At 42.5% G+C, this 18,764-nt stretch overlaps 1 protein-coding gene across 2 annotated transcripts in view; it reads right to left on the bottom strand.

Moving 5' to 3' along the window:
• Nucleotides 1-18,764, bottom strand: part of CHCHD3 (coiled-coil-helix-coiled-coil-helix domain containing 3) — a 128,804-nt gene that overhangs the window by 38,542 nt on the left and 71,498 nt on the right. For both annotated transcript variants that reach the window (XM_039699484.1, XM_039699482.1), the window contains exon 5: nt 12,643-12,726. In XM_039699484.1, the coding sequence (XP_039555418.1) occupies nt 12,643-12,726 (84 nt within the window). The remainder of the gene's footprint in view (nt 1-12,642; nt 12,727-18,764) is intronic.

Genomic DNA, 18,764 nt, shown 5'->3' with positions numbered 1-18,764 from the left:
CACAGAATTATTTTGTTTTGCTCAGTTGAGATTCCACTGAAAAACTCCTGCCTGCTCAGCCACAAGAGATTCTCAAACCATCAGCGTTCTGCACATTATTTTAAACATATAATTAAAGAAAGTTTCTAAGAAATTCAGTGACAGGAGCAGCAGAAACTCTTCAGTTTCTGAAGAAGGAGGCTCATGGAAGCTCTTTGAGAGGTGCAATGAACACAGGCTGGGCTGGATTTGTTTCACGGGGCGTGTTCAGCTGCCAAGGAATTATTTGGAAGTGTAAAATCAGAGGAATGAGGAATTCCAGCAATCCCAAGCAATCCAGATCTTTCAAAAAGTGGGTTTTTTTGTTTATTGTGTCCCCTTCTAGCTTTACCTGCTGAATGCAAAGCTCTAGACACTGAAAACCAGCAGGAGAATGGAATGAGAAAAAGAGGGAAAATCTTCCTATTATTGTTGCAATCCCAAAAAGCCTCACACACATCCAGTCCCAAACATTGCTGCAAATATCAGAGTGGGGTTTGCTGAAAACTGATGCATGAGTTATTTCAGTATAACCCAGAACAGTCCCTAATATTCAGTTTTTTAAGCTGCATTTTGCTGTTTCACTGCACTGCACAGCAAATCCACGTGAAAGAGGAGCTGCCCGATCTGAAAAACAACAATTCCTCATCTTAAAAGCTGGAATGTGATCCAAAAAGGGAAGCAGGATGCACACATGTCAGACAAGGAGTGCCAGAAATGAGTAAATAACCATTCGAAATCACGCCCTCACAAGTTGCTGAATAAAATGGTTACAGGAAAAGATTGCACATTTTAACTCCTGTCTCTGGATAATGAATTGTGTGCTGCCTCCCTGTACGGAATTTATCAGAGAATTCACTCAATATCTGGATGGTTCCACTGCTCTTCTCTTGCCTGCTGAAAGTGAGGCAGTGAAAAAATGGTGAACTTCCCAAGGGATGAAACAGAAGCAGCTCCAGTGAGGATCTCACAAATACAGAAACTTGATGTCATCTCTGAAGGATTGGGGGGTCAGAGATTTTAAAGGAAATTTGCCTAAGACCAATTGGTTTTGCTTTTTAAAGCAAAAATTTGGCTGCAAAGAAGCTGTCACTGGGCTTGTCACCAAGTCCATTACTCTGATTTTATCTCTCCTCTCCTATTTTCTGCCATTTTCTTCCTACAACTCCCTCTGATCATCTTTAATGAGAGATCCTTCTCCCAGTTTTAAATTTATTGTTTCAGTTTCGAGGGAGTTTCACAGAACATAGAAAAATACAGAATTTTGGTTTTTGTAGTGAATTCTCAGGAAGAAAAACCTTTACTGAAACTTTCATTTTTGTGACCAAGCCTGGCCAAAGCTGGGATCTGTGTCACAAATAATGTATTCACAAATAATGTGAACCAAAATCCCAGGATTTTAGTTCAGCTCTCACTGTGGCCAGACTCTCCTTGATTTTAAGGATGCTGCCACTGGACACAGCCAATCCTGGGCAGGGTTTGACGTGCTGCACATGAAAAGCACAACAAAATGAGGTGAAAAAATTATAAACCCAGAGCAGAACGTGGTGCAGAGCCCAGATTTCCTCAGGCATTTTAAAAGCTGCATCCTTTACCCAAACCCAGCATCCTCTGTGCTTACATTAAAGAAACAAAAATTAATTATTTTTTTTTCCTGTAACACAATGGTGAACCAGCAAAATTCATATGGAAAAAGCTGGGTCTAAGGCACAGCTCAATCGTTCATAAACCTAAATGAACTTCCCAAAAATCCATCACTGCCAGATGTCAGTGGTCCACCTCCAGCTCCTCTGCCTGCACAGATCCCTCTCTCCCACTGAAGGCCAAGCTATTAATAAATTGTTTTTCAACTTAGATTGGATTGATCATTTATTTTCAAAATCCCTTTTCCCATCATTTACTCATTACCCGCCTCCTCTTGATGTAAGAGGACATTTATTGCCTTCTGCATTTATTGTGCTGGCACACAGAAACACTGAGCAACATTTCCTGGGGATTCTCTAATTTATCTATCAGTTATGGGACTGGACTATTTTTAGGGGCAGGAAAAATTAAAATATCACTCAGAGTGACAGCAGTGAAAATGAAGGCAGTGAGTCTTCCTGTAATACAGGAAGAGTGTTCTAGGATTCCATCATTTCAGCCATTGGGCTTGCAGGATTATTTACAATTAAATAAAAGGCATCATTTCTCATAAACATTATTGCTTTCTAATGAGACTAATTACTAGCTAATGCTTAGGCAATAAGGGATTGTTTTCCTCTCATCATAAAATCATTAAGGCTGGAAAACCCCTCTGAGGTCATGGAGTCCAACCATTCCCAGCCCTGCCAAGGCCACCACTGCCCCATGTCCCCAAGTGTCACATCCACAGGGCTTGAAATCCCTCCAGGGATGGGAACTCCATCTCTGCCAGGGTGGGCAGCCCTTTCCAGGAAGGAATTTCCCCAAAATCCCCCCCTGGCCCAGCCTGAGGCCGTTCCCTCTCTCCTGTCCCTGTTCCCTGGAGCACAGCCCGACCCCCCCGGCTGTCCCCTCCTGCCAGGGACTTGTGCAGAGCCACCAGGGCCCCTGAGCCTCCTCTGCTCCAGGCTCAGCCCCTGCCCAGCTCCCTCAGCCCCTCCTGCTTCTCCAGACCCTTCCCAGCTCCCTCAGCCCCTCCTGCTTCTCCAGACCCTTCCCAGCTCCATTCCCATCCCTGGACTCTCTCCAGCCCCCCCTGATTTGAGTTCCCTCAGCAGGGCCAGCACAGGGGAATGGTCACTTTAATTTAGAGTTATAATCATTACTAATTATGTTACCTCAACTAAGAAATCCTCCCTGAGGATTGCTGTAATCCAACATTAACTTAGCACAGTATTTGTTCCCAAACTTCAGCTTGTGATGGGAAGATGGTGGGAGGAGGGAACAGACCTGGGTGAAGCGAAAGCTGCTTATTCATTAACTCCCCATATGTTAAAACATTTTGCCATATCCTATGTAAAGTGATAAACACAGCTTTTAACATTCAAAAAATTCCTTCAGTTTGGTCCTTTTTTGCCTATTAAAATGTTTCCCTCTCGTGACAGCTTTTTTCTGTTCCCTAAGAAGGAGAAGGGGAAAAGCTCAGATGAAGCTACACAAAAAAATCCCCCACAATCACCAGGGGGGCTGAGGAAATCATGGAATTTTTACTAAAAAAGTGACTGGTGCTGGATAAACTTGGCTTCACTGGGATTTCACCATCCCAGGCTGCTCCAGCCCCAATTTCCTTGGGCACTGCAGGGATCCGGGGCAGCCCCAGCTGCTCTGGCAATTCCAGCCCAGCCAGCAATTCCTCATGGCCAACATCCCATCCATGGCTGCCCTCTGGCACTGGCAGCCATTCCCTGGCTCCTGTCCCTTGTCCCCAGTCCCTCTGCAGCTCTCCTGGAGCCCCTGCAGGCCATGGAATGTGCTGGAAGGGGAATTAAGTCATATTTTTTTTGAACTATAACTACAAAATAATCAGAAGTCTTTCTAAATTTATTTTTTTTTTTTTGCTGGAGAAATAAAAAACTACAACAACCTGTATGAAACTGTGGTTCCACATTCAAATGATCAGGTGTCTTAGTGCACAGCAGGAAAAATCCTGGAATATTGGTTATCACTGGTTTTTTGTTCTCTATAAAGACACACATACATAATGCAAAATAATCTATATACAAACATTTAGAGAAACATCAATAGCTGCTATTCAGCGTGGAACAACTCCTCATTTTGTTATTAAGCAGCATTTCAGCCTTGCTATTGATTGGATATGTGATAGTGAAAGATGAGCCCGAAGCAGGTATTTTTCATGGCAAACATGAAACTCTGCGTTTTTGGTGCACTTGGGGGAAAAATGCATGGCTGAGGTGTGTGTTTAATAATAAACATCTTAGCTACTTAGTCAGAAAGGGTAAATAGAAGATTATGAGGAGGAAAAAAATGAAATCAAGGCTCAGACCCAATTGTTCAGAATAATGATTGTGGCTGGGCAAGATATGGAGGCAGAGCATTAAATGCAACACTCCAGCCTGGGCTGTCAATCAGGTGGAGGTTTCAGATATTGTAATTGGTAGCAAGTTTCCTAATCTCAACCTGCCAGGCAAGAAGCAATTCAACAAAAGCTCTGTCCCCCAAACAGAATGAAATCTGAAAAGAGGAATTTTCTAATGTTGGCAAGATCACTGGGTGGGTTGACAGCTTTATTATGCTAAACTGACAAAAACATTACGCTCTGGTCAGTGCTAAAAGGGGTGGTTTTTCAGGAGCAATGTGGAAATACAAAGCACTGGGAAAGTCTGATGAACTCCTACTTTTATCTCCCTGGTGCAGCACATGAGCTGAGACATAGAAAAGTCTCTTGGCCCAAGTACAAAATGAGAAATGAATATATCTTGATTTTCTCCTCAGGTCTCCCACTGCAGCGATTTGGGAGAGCTTCGAGAAGTCGCTTGGGCAGCTGAATATCCATTTAAAAAGGAAAAGGCCCCACTAACCTCACAGAAATAACACAATTCATTAACAATGAGATGATATGGCAGTCAGTGGAATTCATCACATGGAAGCTGTAATGTATTTTATTGCTTCTATTGGAAAAGTGCTTGGAAATAGAGTTAAAGTATTGACTCTGTGTGTGTGGGTGCATATATACATTTATTTATTTGATACAGAAAGAGAAATAGAGGCAGGCAAATAGAAACAGGACACAAATACCAAGAGAATCTCAAAAATAGGAGCAGAGTGGGAATGATGGAACTATTTCCTTTCAAACCACGGATATTTAGGGAATATTGGAGTAATTCCATGCCTCCATAAGAACAGGAACACCAGGTTTGTTGAGCTGTCCCTGCCTCTTCCCTAAGTGCTCATCAGCCAAAATAATTTCCTACTTGGCTGGATCCAGCCTCAAGTCTCCAAACATGCACCTACATCCCTGCTAGTTGGCTTTGGAACGTGTGAAGGAATGCACACAAATGTGGGGTCCAGCCTGGCCTTGGGCACTGCAGGGATCAGGGGCAGCCCCAGCTGCTCTGGCAATTCCAGCCCAGCCAGCAATTCCTCATGGCCAAGATCCCATCCATGGCTGCCCTCTGGCACTGGCAGCCATTCCCTGGCTCCTGTCCCTTGTCCCCAGTCCCTCTGCAGCTCTCCTGGAGCCCCTGCAGGCCATGGAATGTGCTGGAAGGGGAATTAAGTCATATTTTTTTTGAACTATAACTACAAAATAATCAGAAGTCTTTCTAATTTTTTTTTTTTTTTTTTTCCTGGAGAAATAAAAAACTGCAACAACCTGTATGAAACTGTGGTTCCACATTCAAATGATCAGGTGTCTTAGTGCACAGCAGGAAAAATCCTGGAATATTGGTTATCACTGGTTTTTTGTTCTCTATAAAGACACACATACATAATGCAAAATAATCTATATACAAACATTTAGAGAAACATCAATAGCTGCTATTCAGCGTGGAACAACTCCTCATTTTGTTATTAAGCAGCATTTCAGCCTTGCTATTGATTGGATATGTGATAGTGAAAGATGAGCCCGAAGCAGGTATTTTTCATGGCAAACATGAAACTCTGCGTTTTTGGTGCACTTGGGGGAAAAATGCATGGCTGAGGTGTGTGTTTAAATAAGAAACATCTTAGCTACTTAGTCAGAAAGGGTAAATAGAAGATTATGAGGAGGAAAAAAATGAAATCAAGGCTCAGACCCAATTGTTCAGAATAATGATTGTGGCTGGGCAAGATATGGAGGCAGAGCATTAAATGCAACACTCCAGCCCGGGCTGTCAATCAGGTGGAGGTTTCAGATATTGTAATTGGTAGCAAGTTTCCTAATCTCAACCTGCCAGGCAAGAAGCAATTCAACAAAAGCTCTGTCCCCCAAACAGAATGAAATCTGAAAAGAGGAATTTTCTAATGTTGGCAAGATCACTGGGTGGGTTGACAGCTTTATTATGCTAAACTGACAAAAACATTACGCTCTGGTCAGTGCTAAAAGGGGTGGTTTTTCAGGAGCAATGTGGAAATACAAAGCACTGGGAAAGTCTGATGAACTCCTACTTTTATCTCCCTGGTGCAGCACATGAGCTGAGACATAGAAAAGTCTCTTGGCCCAAGTACAAAATGAGAAATGAATATATCTTGATTTTCTCCTCAGGTCTCCCACTGCAGCGATTTGGGAGAGCTGCGAGAAGTCGCTGTGGCAGCTGAATATCCATTTAAAAAGGAAAAGGCCCCACTAACCTCACAGAAATAACACAATTCATTAACAATGAGATGATATGGCAGTCAGTGGAATTCATCACATGGAAGCTGTAATGTATTTTATTGCTTCTATTGGAAAAGTGCTTGGAAATAGAGTTAAAGTATTGACTCTGTGTGTGTGGGTGCATATATACATTTATTTATTTGATACAGAAAGAGAAATAGAGGCAGGCAAATAGAAACAGGACACAAATACCAAGAGAATCTCAAAAATAGGAGCAGAGTGGGAATGATGGAACTATTTCCTTTCAAACCACGGATATTTAGGGAATATTGGAGTAATTCCATGCCTCCATAAGAACAGGAACACCAGGTTTGTTGAGCTGTCCCTGCCTCTTCCCTAAGTGCTCATCAGCCAAAATAATTTCCTACTTGGCTGGATCCAGCCTCAAGTCTCCAAACATGCACCTACATCCCTGCTAGTTGGCTTTGGAACGTGTGAAGGAATGCACACAAATGTGGGGAGAGTAAACATGTTGGCTCTGGCAAATACAGACTCCTAAACACTCTGAGAGGTGAGAGCAGAATCATCCTCTGCTTATGGAATTCTCACTGCTACAGCCACGTGAGACCACAAAGAGTAAACACACTGATAACTGAACACAAACAGAAACAAAAAAAACCGCCTTTAAATTGCTAAATTACCTTGTAGGGAATGAAAATGTTTGTGGTTATTATCCTGCTTTGTACCAGTCCCCCCTCTGTTATCTCCATCTTGCAAACTCCACTTTACAAAAAGCCCAGCAAACAGCTTCTGATTACTGAGTTGTTGAGATCTGAAAAGGTAAACAAGGCTCTGAAGCATCTGAACAAATGTGGGGCTGGCATTGCTGGCACCTGAGCACTTGTGCTGATGAGAAACTGCCACAAAAGCCAATTCCTTGCTGGGAAGCTGCAGATCAGCTCCTCAGCTCAGCACTGGGACTATCACTGCAGAGCATGTTGGGCCATCCTAAGCCTTGAATAGAAAAGGGAAGAGATCATTAAGTTATAATTTCCCTACACAATTGGTATAAGCATTTCCTACCAACAGGATTAGGATGAATACAAGATCCCAGAATAAAGCTGCTCAGCAGTGAGGATGGCAGTTTAGTGTCTAGTAAATTTGATTTCTCTGAAAATCCTGACACATCATAATAGCAAAATCCTATTTACTGTAGCAAGCAGGATGGATAATACCATTTAACACCTGGGATAGAATGTGCCATCAGCTCAGAGCTTTGTGCTCTGTGTGCTCATCTTACCTTAAGGTTAATGCTCCTTGACAGCCTCCATGGAAAGCAGAATCCCCAAATTAAGTGCCGAGCTTGGGATTTGCAAATCCTTCCTCACATTTAAGGCAGGGGAAAAATGAGTGCAGAGAAGTGGATCAACATTTCCTGAACTTAATGTCTGCATTCCCAGGCTGGGATCTGCACTGAGCCCTCTGTGGAGCAAGAGTGTCCCCACACCAAGGCCACCAGAGCCCCACCACAAGGCTCTGTGGGGGCTGTGGAATGGGCCAAGAACTGACAGAGCAGTTAAATGTGTGCTGAATTCAAGGTAACACTGAAACCTCCAAATTCCCACAGAATGGCAGAATCGTGGAATTGTTTAGGTTGGAAAAGCCCTCTGAGATCATCAAAGCCACCAGTGAGCCATGTCCCCAAGTGCCACATCCACAGGGCTTTAAATCCCTCCAGGAATAGGGATAGTCCTTTTAGAAAAGGAACTTTCCCAATTTCCAAACCTCCCCTGGCCCAGCCTGCGGCCGTTCCCTCTGCTCCTGTCCCTGTTCCCTGGAGCACAGCCCGACCCCCCCGGCTGTCCCCTCCTGCCAGGGACTTGTGCAGAGCCACCAGGGCCCCTGAGCCTCCTCTGCTCCAGGCTCAGCCCCTGCCCAGCTCCCTCAGCCTCTCCTGCTTCTCCAGACCCTTCCCAGCTGCCTGAGCCACCCCTCAGATTCCTGCTCCAGGATAATCCTATTACCTGACCCCACAACCACCTTCACACCAAACTGCTCAACACTTGGAAGTATTTCTAGGAAACTCAGGGGCACAGAAACTTGGCTCCAGTGGAAAATATTATGATTAATATGGGGATCCATATCTTGCTCATTCACACTGATAAACTAAGTAGTTGTGTCATACAGCAGGGTATTAAAATTAATTTCCTTCTGCTCCCATGACTTGGGGCAGGATTCTCCTAATGATGCATATTAGCATTAGGAAGCAGTGCAACATGAAAATTGCTGGGTTTGCTGGAGGAAATTGGAACTGGGGAGTCCCATCAGTCTCAGAGACAGAGCAGGAGCAGACCCAGCTCACTGAGTGTCTGTGTGATGCCAAAACTACAGCAGGAGAGGGTCATGTGCCCTTCATAAAAAATGTGAAGTAAAAAGCAAAGGGGTGAAGGCAAACTGGGATGGCAGCTGCTCTGCATGGAAATTTGTGCAAATGTTGATGGGGAATGGAAGCTGCACAGCAAAGGGACACTGGAGATGCAGAGATGGTTATGAGTAAAATCTGTGGACATTGGGGCTTGGGACTGGCACTGAAACCAGGCAAAAATACTGCACCTCTCCACTGGGATTAGAGGGACAAGAGAGTGAAGATATCAACAATGTTCCCTATAAACACCAGAAATGGAACAGCTTCAGCTACAGGGAAGTGCATGGGTAAGGACAGACAGAGATCCTGAGCATGTGGCACACAGGGCAGGAATGGCCTTCCTGGAAAAAGGGCTCTGATTTCACACTGGGGCTCTTCTTTATTCCAAAACAAAATTATTTTCTCCTTAGAGAGTCACAGAATGGTCTGGGTTAGAAAAGACCACCAGGATCACCCAGTGCCACCCCTGCCATGGCAGGGACACCTCCCACTGTCCCAAAATGTCCAGCCTGGCCTTGGGCACTGCAGGGATCAGGGGCAGCCCCAGCTGCTCTGGCAATTCCAGCCCAGCCAGCAATTCCTCATGGCCAAGATCCCATCCATGGCTGCCCTCTGGCACTGGCAGCCATTCCCTGGCTCCTGTCCCTTCTCCCCAGTCCCTCTGCAGCTCTCCTGGAGCCCCTGCAGGCCCTGCAATGTGCTGGAAGCTCTCCCTGGATCCTTCCCTTCTCCAGGGAACATTCCCAGCTCTCCCAGCCTGGCTCCAGCCCTGGAGCAGCTCCATGGATTCCCCTGGGCTCTCTCCAGCAGCTCCAGGTGCTGCTGCTGTGTCCCCAGGGCTCTGCAGGTGAGGTCTCACCTGAGAGGGGCACAGGGACAGAATCCTCCCCTCCCGTGCTGCCCACAGGGGGTTCTGGGTCCCAATGCCCATGGCCAGGGCATGTCCAGCCACTCCTTCACCAAAATCCCCATGTCCTTCCCCAGGGCTGCTCTCCATCCTTTTCTCCCTGGATTTGTGCTTGGACTGCCCTGACCCTTGTGCAGCACCTTGCACTTTCAAGTAAATAATTAACACAAAATTATTTGCACAAAACCTCAGTGCCTTCAGCACTGTTTTACCTCTGGGTTTTACTGCAGTCAAGAACCACCTCCCTCCCGTGGATGGACAATGAAAAACAGTGACCCCTTCCAAGCTCCACGTGTGAGCACCTAAATCACAGCTGCACACCCCAGTCAGATGCAGAGCAGGGCAAGGCTGTTCTTTAAGTGCTTTGTTAAACTCTCTGCTCTTGCTCTGCTGCTGTGGAGCATGTAATAACTAATAGCTTATGTGCTATCTTTGACCTAGAAACACTGGCAGCTGGTCGGGGAATTGCTGGGTTTTGGGGAAGTATCAAAAGGTTTTTAGCACATAAACCAAATTTATGAACAGTTATTCCCCCTGAGAATAGAATTGTTGATGTTTTACTATCACAGCTGTCACTTGTGCACAGTTATTTTGTCCTGTATTAATACCCTGGAAAGGTTGAGCATCTTCCCTCAGTCACTGAAATATTTTATAATTGACAGGCTTCATCTGGCGCTGAATATGGATAATTTTCTCCATAAGGAGCACACTGTGCTGACACTAATCTGTTCTGTTGTCATCTCCCTTTATTATCAACGTCTGCATTGTTTTTTCAGCAGCACTGAAGAACACAAATATGAAGCTTCTAATTGAAAAGGCTAAATAATCAAAAAGCCAATTAATCATCGAGATGAGCTCTGACACTCCATGATGCAACAGCCAGAAACACCACATAGCATAACTGAAGTGTTTTTAAAGTGTGCTTATTTGATGTGGGAATGATCTGAGATTGTAATTAGCATTCTTTGTCACAGGTGACAGACTCAGATTGAACATTTCTTCATCCTGACATCAATTCTCCGAGCTCCACTTGCTCCCAGCCCACCTCCTGTTCCGAAATTCGCTCTGCTGAGCAGCCCAAGCTCTGTCTCTGTGCACCTTCCACTGAAATCAGGACAAGTTCAGCAACAACAAACCAGCCTCTTTCCATGCCCTGTCATTTCCAGACCTATTTCCATCCCAATTGTCAAAATTCCCAGCACAGAAGCTGCCAGGTGACCCCATGAGGGAAGGTGGGATTGCAGGAGCTGTCACCCCTCTGCTTGTCCAGGTTTTCACTCTGAAATCTCCACCTCTCTGAAGAAATTCCAAGTCAGATTTGGAACACAGAGTTCGCTCCTCTCAGAGCCGGAACAGCACTTTTTTGTGTAGGAGAGATGAAAATTTACCTTGATGATAAAGTGGGTGACAACTTGGAAAAGCAGAGGATTTTACCTCAGAAATAGGAGTCAGAATGAAAAAACAAGGCTTGGTACCACAGAAACTCCACTCAGAACTCCTTGCTGTAATCCTGGGGATTTCCAAACTAAGCAGAGAAACCAAGAGATGGCAGAATTTCCTATTTCACATCCCCTGGGGGTGGCACTCCAGCAGAACTCAAATGAAAGTATTTAAAGTTCATTATCTCCCTTTCACAGCACAAAAATGTATTTACACACATTGGAGTCTTCACTAACAGGAGCAAGTGAAGCCACTGGGCCAGTGACCTACACGAATGTGAAAAATGACCAAGAAAAACATCTAAAAAGATGTAAAGGGTAAAAAAAGGTGAAAGACAAAACTGTCCAAGACCCATGGTTTATCAGACACCCTTTGCCATGAATTATTCCACACTAAGAGCACAGCTACAACCACCCCAGAAAAATCCCACTGGATAAAATCCCACTGAAGCTTTTTCCTCTAACACCAAGCCAGTCACTGGAGAAAAAGGAAAGTGGAGTTTTTTGGTGAAGTATCTTAATTTTTAATTAAAATAGATGAAATAATTTTAATATATGTTTAAATAATGCACCGATTTAGAACCATTAAACTGATTTCCCCTCATCCTTTCAAGCTCTTTTTCATTGCCAAGAACATGGGACTTCATTAATGTCATCTTCACAAAGGGAGGACAAAACACCGACACGGTATCGGATGTACCCCGGCTTTAAAATATTCATTAAGACCAATTACACACACTGATAATTTATGCAGCATGTTCTTCCTCCTAATCCAGAAAAAAACAAGGGGTTTTCTTCTGGCCTGCTAAGCTGCATCAATGAATATGTATCTTGTTAATAATTTTCACAACCAACTAACACAAAAAAAAATCTGAATTAATCACTAATATATAAGCTGAGGAAGAAGGCAGAGGGGTAAAGGAGGCAAATGTATTCAGGCTGGAAGGTTACAACCAACCTGGGAGCCAGGAAATGATGGCAGCAGTAATTATTTGAAATTAACATCCTATAAAATAATACCCTGTAAAGAATAGGAATGTTAACAGCAATATGTTAAGCCACTGTAAGCAAGTCCCACAGCTTCCCAAGCTGCTCTCTACAGTTTAATTTCAAGGCTGTGATGAGATAAAGACACAGAAGTGCCTTTTAAACATGGTATAAACTTGGAATTAAAATTAAACTCTCCGTGTACTGATGGAGGAATCACTAATTCCACCCACTGAAAGCAGAAATTCGCTATGTCCCTTCACACTTCACTTTTTTTTTGTTGTTATTTTAATTTAAATTATTTTACTTGGTGACACTTCTTCATTTCCACTGGCTCTTCATCAGTGTTGGTATAAAATAACCTCATTATTTCATTTTTCTGTCTGTAATTACCGTGACAGATGAAATCCCACGGCGAATGTGAGAACTTTGTTAGTACAGAAAACAAATATTCTCCCATCAAACCTTCCACCTTGTCAATATTAAGCCAGAAGCAGCAGCAGCAATACAAAAATAACCCCTCTGGCCAGAATTTTAATCTTTATCTCCTTAAAAAAGTCATCTTGTAAATATAACCAGGAGCAGAAATGAACAGAAATGGAAAAAAAGGGGAAAAAATGTTCATGAAATGGGAAAAAAAAGGTTTTACCCTCTCTTCCAGACGAGCCAGCTGCTCTTTGTAGTAGGCATCGTGTTTCTTCAGCTCCCTGTCCTTCTCTTCCAACTGCCTGGCCTAAAAAAAAGGAACAGAAAAATAAAAATACTGAATCAAGGATATTATCCATAGTTCTGGGCTTTTTCCTCCCCTCCTCAACAGCTCTGCCTGAGTTTGCCCAAATGGATTTGGAACCATCATCAGAATGCACCAGGCTGGGATTTATTTTTGTTTTTAATTTGAATTAACTTAGCAAATTACTTCTGAACTTAGGAAAACCTAATTCTAAACAGGTGGATATTTGGGAAGAAGAAAATCTTTTTATATATCTGCTAAGAAGTGCATCCAAAACTCTCCTGTTCTGTTTAATTAGGAATCACTCCTCTGGAAACTCCCAGATTGCTTGAAGTATTCACTAAGCTGAAAAATTTGACCACAGAATCATTCCCATGTCCAAAAATCTAAAATAATACAGAAAAATTTAAAATATTTATCTTTTCAATCCCAATATGACCTCAGTGTTCTTTTAAGAGATACTGCTCCCAGCAAATTGATGGTTTTGGCTTTTCATCTGCAGTATTTCCCATTTTCAAGGATTAAGAAGACTCATTAAAAAACAGAAAATACATTTAAAAAGCACACATGCACAGAGGAATTTATTAAAAATATATAAAGCTCTAAGTCCTGCAGTGTAAATAGCACACAAGTGATTTTTAACAAGTTATGAAGGATTTAACACCTAAATTATCAATTATCAATACTTTCCAGGTTCAGCTTTTTTCAATAAAATATCTTTAGTGATTAATATTTATCTAATAAAGGTCATTACAACAATTACACCACATGTTTTACAGATACAAGATTTGATTCCCTTTGTCAAGATCAATTTTTTGGATTTTTTAGCAAACACCCAAGGAATACATGAAAAAGTTTGGATTTTCTCTTGTTTCCTCATTCAACTGCTTACCTTTGTTTCTATGTCCTGAAGCATGTAAAAAATGTAAAAATTCAAATTAAAATTATTATATAATGCTGAACAGAAAGAATGCAAAAAAAAACCCCAAAAACCCACACGCATGTCAGGTATATCTGGAAAAATGCAAGAAACTGCTTGGAAATTGTTGGGGTGTTTTGTGCAACTTCTTCAAGAATACCCTAAAAAAACATATTTTGGATGAATTAAACTCTGTCCTCTGCCAGCCTTTCCCTCAGAATTCCATGCCCAGCATCTAAACCAGCCATGCCTCATTAATTACAGCTTTTCCAGAGCTCGTTCCATGAATTATTCCACGGCCAAATTCCCGTGTTTTGTATTGGTCATGGTTTGTTTCTCCTTAAAGATAATCCCTGATGACATCCCAGCCTTGGTGCTTACAGAACCCCTAAAATTCACTGCAGGTTTTGTGTCCCCCCCAAACCATCCTCTCCCAAAAATGGATTGATGGAATGGTTTGTGTTGGAACGGATCCAAAAAATTACCTCATTCCAACCCCAACACCTTCCACTGTCCCAGGCTGCTCCAACCCTGTCCTTGGACACTGCCATGGATCCAGGGACAGCCACAGCTTCTCTGGAAACTTGTGCCAGAACACCTCACATTCCACATCTCATATTCCAATCTCACATTCCAGATCTAACATTCCATATCTCATATTCCAGATCTGATATTTCATATCTCACATTCCAGATCTAACATTCCACATCTCATATTCCAGATCTAACATTCCATATCTCATATTCCAGATCTACCATTCCAGATCTCATATTCCATATCTGATATTTCATATCTCACATTCCAGATCTAACATTCCATATCTCATATTCCAGATCTCACATTCCAGATCTAACATTCCATATCTCATATTCCAGATCTACCATTCCAGATCTCATATTCCATCTGATATTCCAGATCTCATATTCCATATCTCATATTCCAGATCTAACATTCCATATCTCATATTCCAAATCTCATATTCCAGATCTACCATTCCAGATCTCATATTCCATCTCACATTCCAGATCTAACATTCCATATCGCATATTCCAGATCTGATATTCCAGATCTAATATTCCATATCTCATATTCCTGATGTAACATTCCAGATCTGATATTCCAGATCTCATATTCCACATCTCATATTCCAGATCTAATATTCCAAATCTCAAATTCCAGTTCTAACGTTCCAGATCTCATGTTCCAGATCTGATATTCCAGATCTCATATTCCATATCTAACATTCCCTATCTCATATTCCACGTCTAATATGCCACATCCCATATTCCACATCTCATATTCCTGATCTAACATTCAACATCTCACATTCCATCTCATATTCCAGATCTAATATTCCATCTCTCATATTCCAGATCTCATATTCCATAACTCACATTCCAGATCTAATATTCCCGATCTCATATTCCATATCCAACATTCCATTTCTCATATTCCAGATCTGCAAGGCATCTTCATGGGTACCCAATGCAAATGTAACCATCCCATGATCCTCAAAACAAAGATCTCCAGAACATTCCTGTTGTGCAAAATAGGCCAGTGACATGGTAGTTAATATCCCATAAAGCTCAGGAGAACTTGGTTAAACTTTAGTTCTTACAATCCAATCGTGTTCCCCATGATTCTGTCCATGAGCTGGAACTAAAATTGACTTTGGAAAGGCAATGGGATGGAATAAAACCCAAGGAAGAACCTCCTGACTGAATCACTCGCCCCATTTCTGATGATTCGTGAGGGCACAGCTTTGCAGGGTGTAAAGGACAAAACCCATCCTTATTCTCCAGGATTTAAGCTGAGTTTAATCCTTTTCCTCTGTCTTGCTGTGATCAGGGAACACAGTAACATTTATTCCAAGACTATCCCTCTGAATTGAAGATTTTGCTCTGGAAATTTGATTAACTTGGGAAGTTGGGTTGATTTTTGGGTTTGGTTCCCTGTCATCCCCCCAAAATAATGAATCATCAAACCAGCTGGATTTTACTGCTCTACAGTGACACTGCTTACTGTGCTCATCTGGCACTGATAAAGGAGAAATATTGTATGTAAAATACTAAAAAATCTGTTTATCCAAAGGTTTGCTTCCCTGTGTTGTGAAACTAACGGGAAGATTTGGTTGGTAAGTAAGAAAATCAGCAAAAAGAGTTTTTTCCACCCCTGACACTTGTACAGTAACGCAGACACAGCAAAGTTCAAATGAATTAATAATAAATAAAATTATTCATTTATACAGGAGACTATAAATATGCCAATAGAGGAGAACTGAGTGCCAAAATAAAAACCTGTGAAGTAATATTATATTTATGGGGCTGCAGCAACAAGATCCTTGTGAATGTCAATGAGCTGCAAGAAAATAATTAAGAATAGCCACGTTTTCAATTAGCTGAATGCTGCACTTCAGGTGTAAATGAGGTACTGGAACAGGTTGGTTGTTTCTTCACAAAAAGCTCTGACAGACAAAACCTTTGCTTGAGTGTTTTTGAAAGAAAAAACACCCAAATTTAACACCCAAACCAGATCACTAATATTAAATACAAGTTCTTCTCAATCACAGAGAAATTGGACCAAGACTTAAAGGCCAACCTGGGTTTTGTTTTCAAAGATAGCACCTGGATTTGGACAGCACTGGCAGGAGTTGCCATCACTGGAAAAATGGATTTCTTCCCTACAAAAAATTCCAGGAATCACCTTGTACCTGGCTGCAGGGACACCTGCAGAGCCATCCTGTCACAAAACCGAGCCCTGCTCACACTGGATACAACAAAAACACATTTATTTTGTCCTCTGTGAGGCAGAACAGAACAAAGAAGCAGCTGGTGAAAATCTATGTTTAATAATTAAATTTTAAAAATAAAAAAAAGTCATCTAATGCTGGATGCAGCAAGATTCCAAGTGTGTATGGTTATAAATTCCTATTATTTAAGGAGTAGATAAAAAAATCATTATCAGGTGGTTGAATGTAGGTTTGTAGGCAGATTTCAGACTCAGCTCCTGAAGCTTTTGGAAGTCCCAGGTTTGGAGCTGCCCCTCAGCACAGACCCCAAGCTCCAAATTTATTTAACATCCCAAAAATTCCCAGTGGAACTGCTGAGATGGCTCCAGTTTGGGTTTTTCTGGGAAAAGAATGATCTGCATCAAAATAAGAATCTAGTTTGAATTTATAAATTAAATTTAGCCAGGTGAAAGTCCCTGGAAGGTCTTGCCTCAGGGTCATCTCACCAAACATCAGGGGATGGGGTAGGTGGACACCAAGGGACTGGTGAGCTCCCAAGGCACATCCAAGGATTCCAGACCTGGCACTGGGGCTGGGGGCTGGAAAGCTCCTGTCACTTCAGGTTTGTGAGAGAAGATTTTCCAAAGGAATGCTGACCACAGCAAATGAGGGTTCCTCTTCTGGGAAAGCCCACATGGAATATCTGCAGGTCTTGGGATGAGCCTGAAGGAAAAACTAATGGATTAAAGGTTAAAAGGAAGTGGTGGCAGCTGCCTAAGCACCATCCCACAGGAGATCTGCTGGCAGCTCAGGATGGGTGGGATCCACCAGAAGAAGAGTGATCTCAGAACACCATCTTCATCATCTTCTCAAAATAATGATCTTCTCAAGGCATGTTCTTCTCAGAACATGATCTTCTCAAAGCATCATCTTGTCCAAACATGATCTTCTCAAAACATCCTCTCAAAACATCATCTTCTCAAAAGATGATCTTCTCAAAACATGATCTTCTCAAAACATCATCCTCTCAAAACATCATCTTCTGCCAGGGTCGACTGTTATTTGTCTCTGCCCCAGCATGGGCAAAGGTGGTTCTGGGCAGGCCGCGCTTTTGAAGAAGGAGTCTGGACTCTTGCTTTGGGTCTTCAGTTGAGTTTATTGTTCCTTATCTACAAAGATTTTCTGTCTGTCCAGCCGAGGTCTGATCAGCAAGACAGCCAAGGGCACTCTCTCCTGCCCACGGGGCAATTGTCTCTTTTATAGTGAAAACTACGTATAAGATATTTACCTTTAATTCCCAATACTTTCTGCCATTGCTGGCAAGTGCACCTTCACCATGAACCAATCCACACGTGCCAACATCATCCTGAACATGGATGCCAAGGAGAAGAAAGAAGAAGGACAGGGCACACCCAAATCCCTCCATCTTGGGACTCCTGACCCCCATGTACAGAATTCCAAACCCCCCTATACAAGGTTCAAAACCCCCCTGTACAGTGCTCCAAAATTTTTCCCTTCACCCTGTGATTCCTACTAGTATGCTACTTAAACTTTTGTGGCCTGTAATTCTTCATATCAGGTTGGCAATTTGCTCCATGAATTAAGATCGAATTTCCAGGTGTCTTTGGCTTCCTGCCAGGGTCTCCGAGCCCCTGTCAGGGCTTTGAGACATCCAGGGCATCCAGAGAGATGCTCTGGGTTATGACAATCTTCTCAAAAGATGATCTTCTCAAAACGTGATCTTCTTAAAGCATCATTGCAGGTTTTGTGTCTCTTCTCCAAACATGATCTTCTCCAAACATCATGTTCTCAAAACATCATCCTTTCAAAACATCATCTTCTCAAAATATGATCTTCTCAAAACATGATCTTAAAGCATCATCCTCTCAAAACATCACCTTCTCAAAACATCATCTTCTCAAGACATCATCCTCTCAAAACATCTTCTAAAAACATGGTCTTCTCAAAACATGATTTTCCTCTACCACATTCTTGGAGGTTTTCCATGTCTTTTCCAACCTGAGGTTCCCTGGATGAGCCTCTCCATGGGTTAGAGCTAGGTGTGAATTCCAGAGCTGGGAATTCAGGTCCAGGCTGTGAGTGTCACACTGTAAAACAGTTTTTGGGCATTTCATAAATCATGATTTGGGCTGGAAGGGACTTCAGGATCATCTGCCAAATCCCTGCACAAGCAGTGACATCTTCAACTCCATCAGGCTGCTCAGAGCCCTGTGCAGCCTGACCTTGGATGATTCCAGGGATCCGACATCCACTGAATTCCTCACCCAGGTATATCCCTGTGCCTCCACATTTGCACACTGATAAAATCAGATAAAGTTTCATTATTTGCATAAATTATTATGTCAGCAAAACTACTCTCCTCTTCCACTGCAC

Source organism: Passer montanus, unplaced genomic scaffold, assembly GCF_014805655.1.
Source record: "Passer montanus isolate IOZ18808 unplaced genomic scaffold, ASM1480565v1 scaffold135, whole genome shotgun sequence".
NCBI classification, from domain to species: domain Eukaryota; kingdom Metazoa; phylum Chordata; class Aves; order Passeriformes; family Passeridae; genus Passer; species Passer montanus.
Note: the sequence above shows the minus strand (reverse complement) of the source record. Positions and strands in the feature narration are given on the sequence as shown.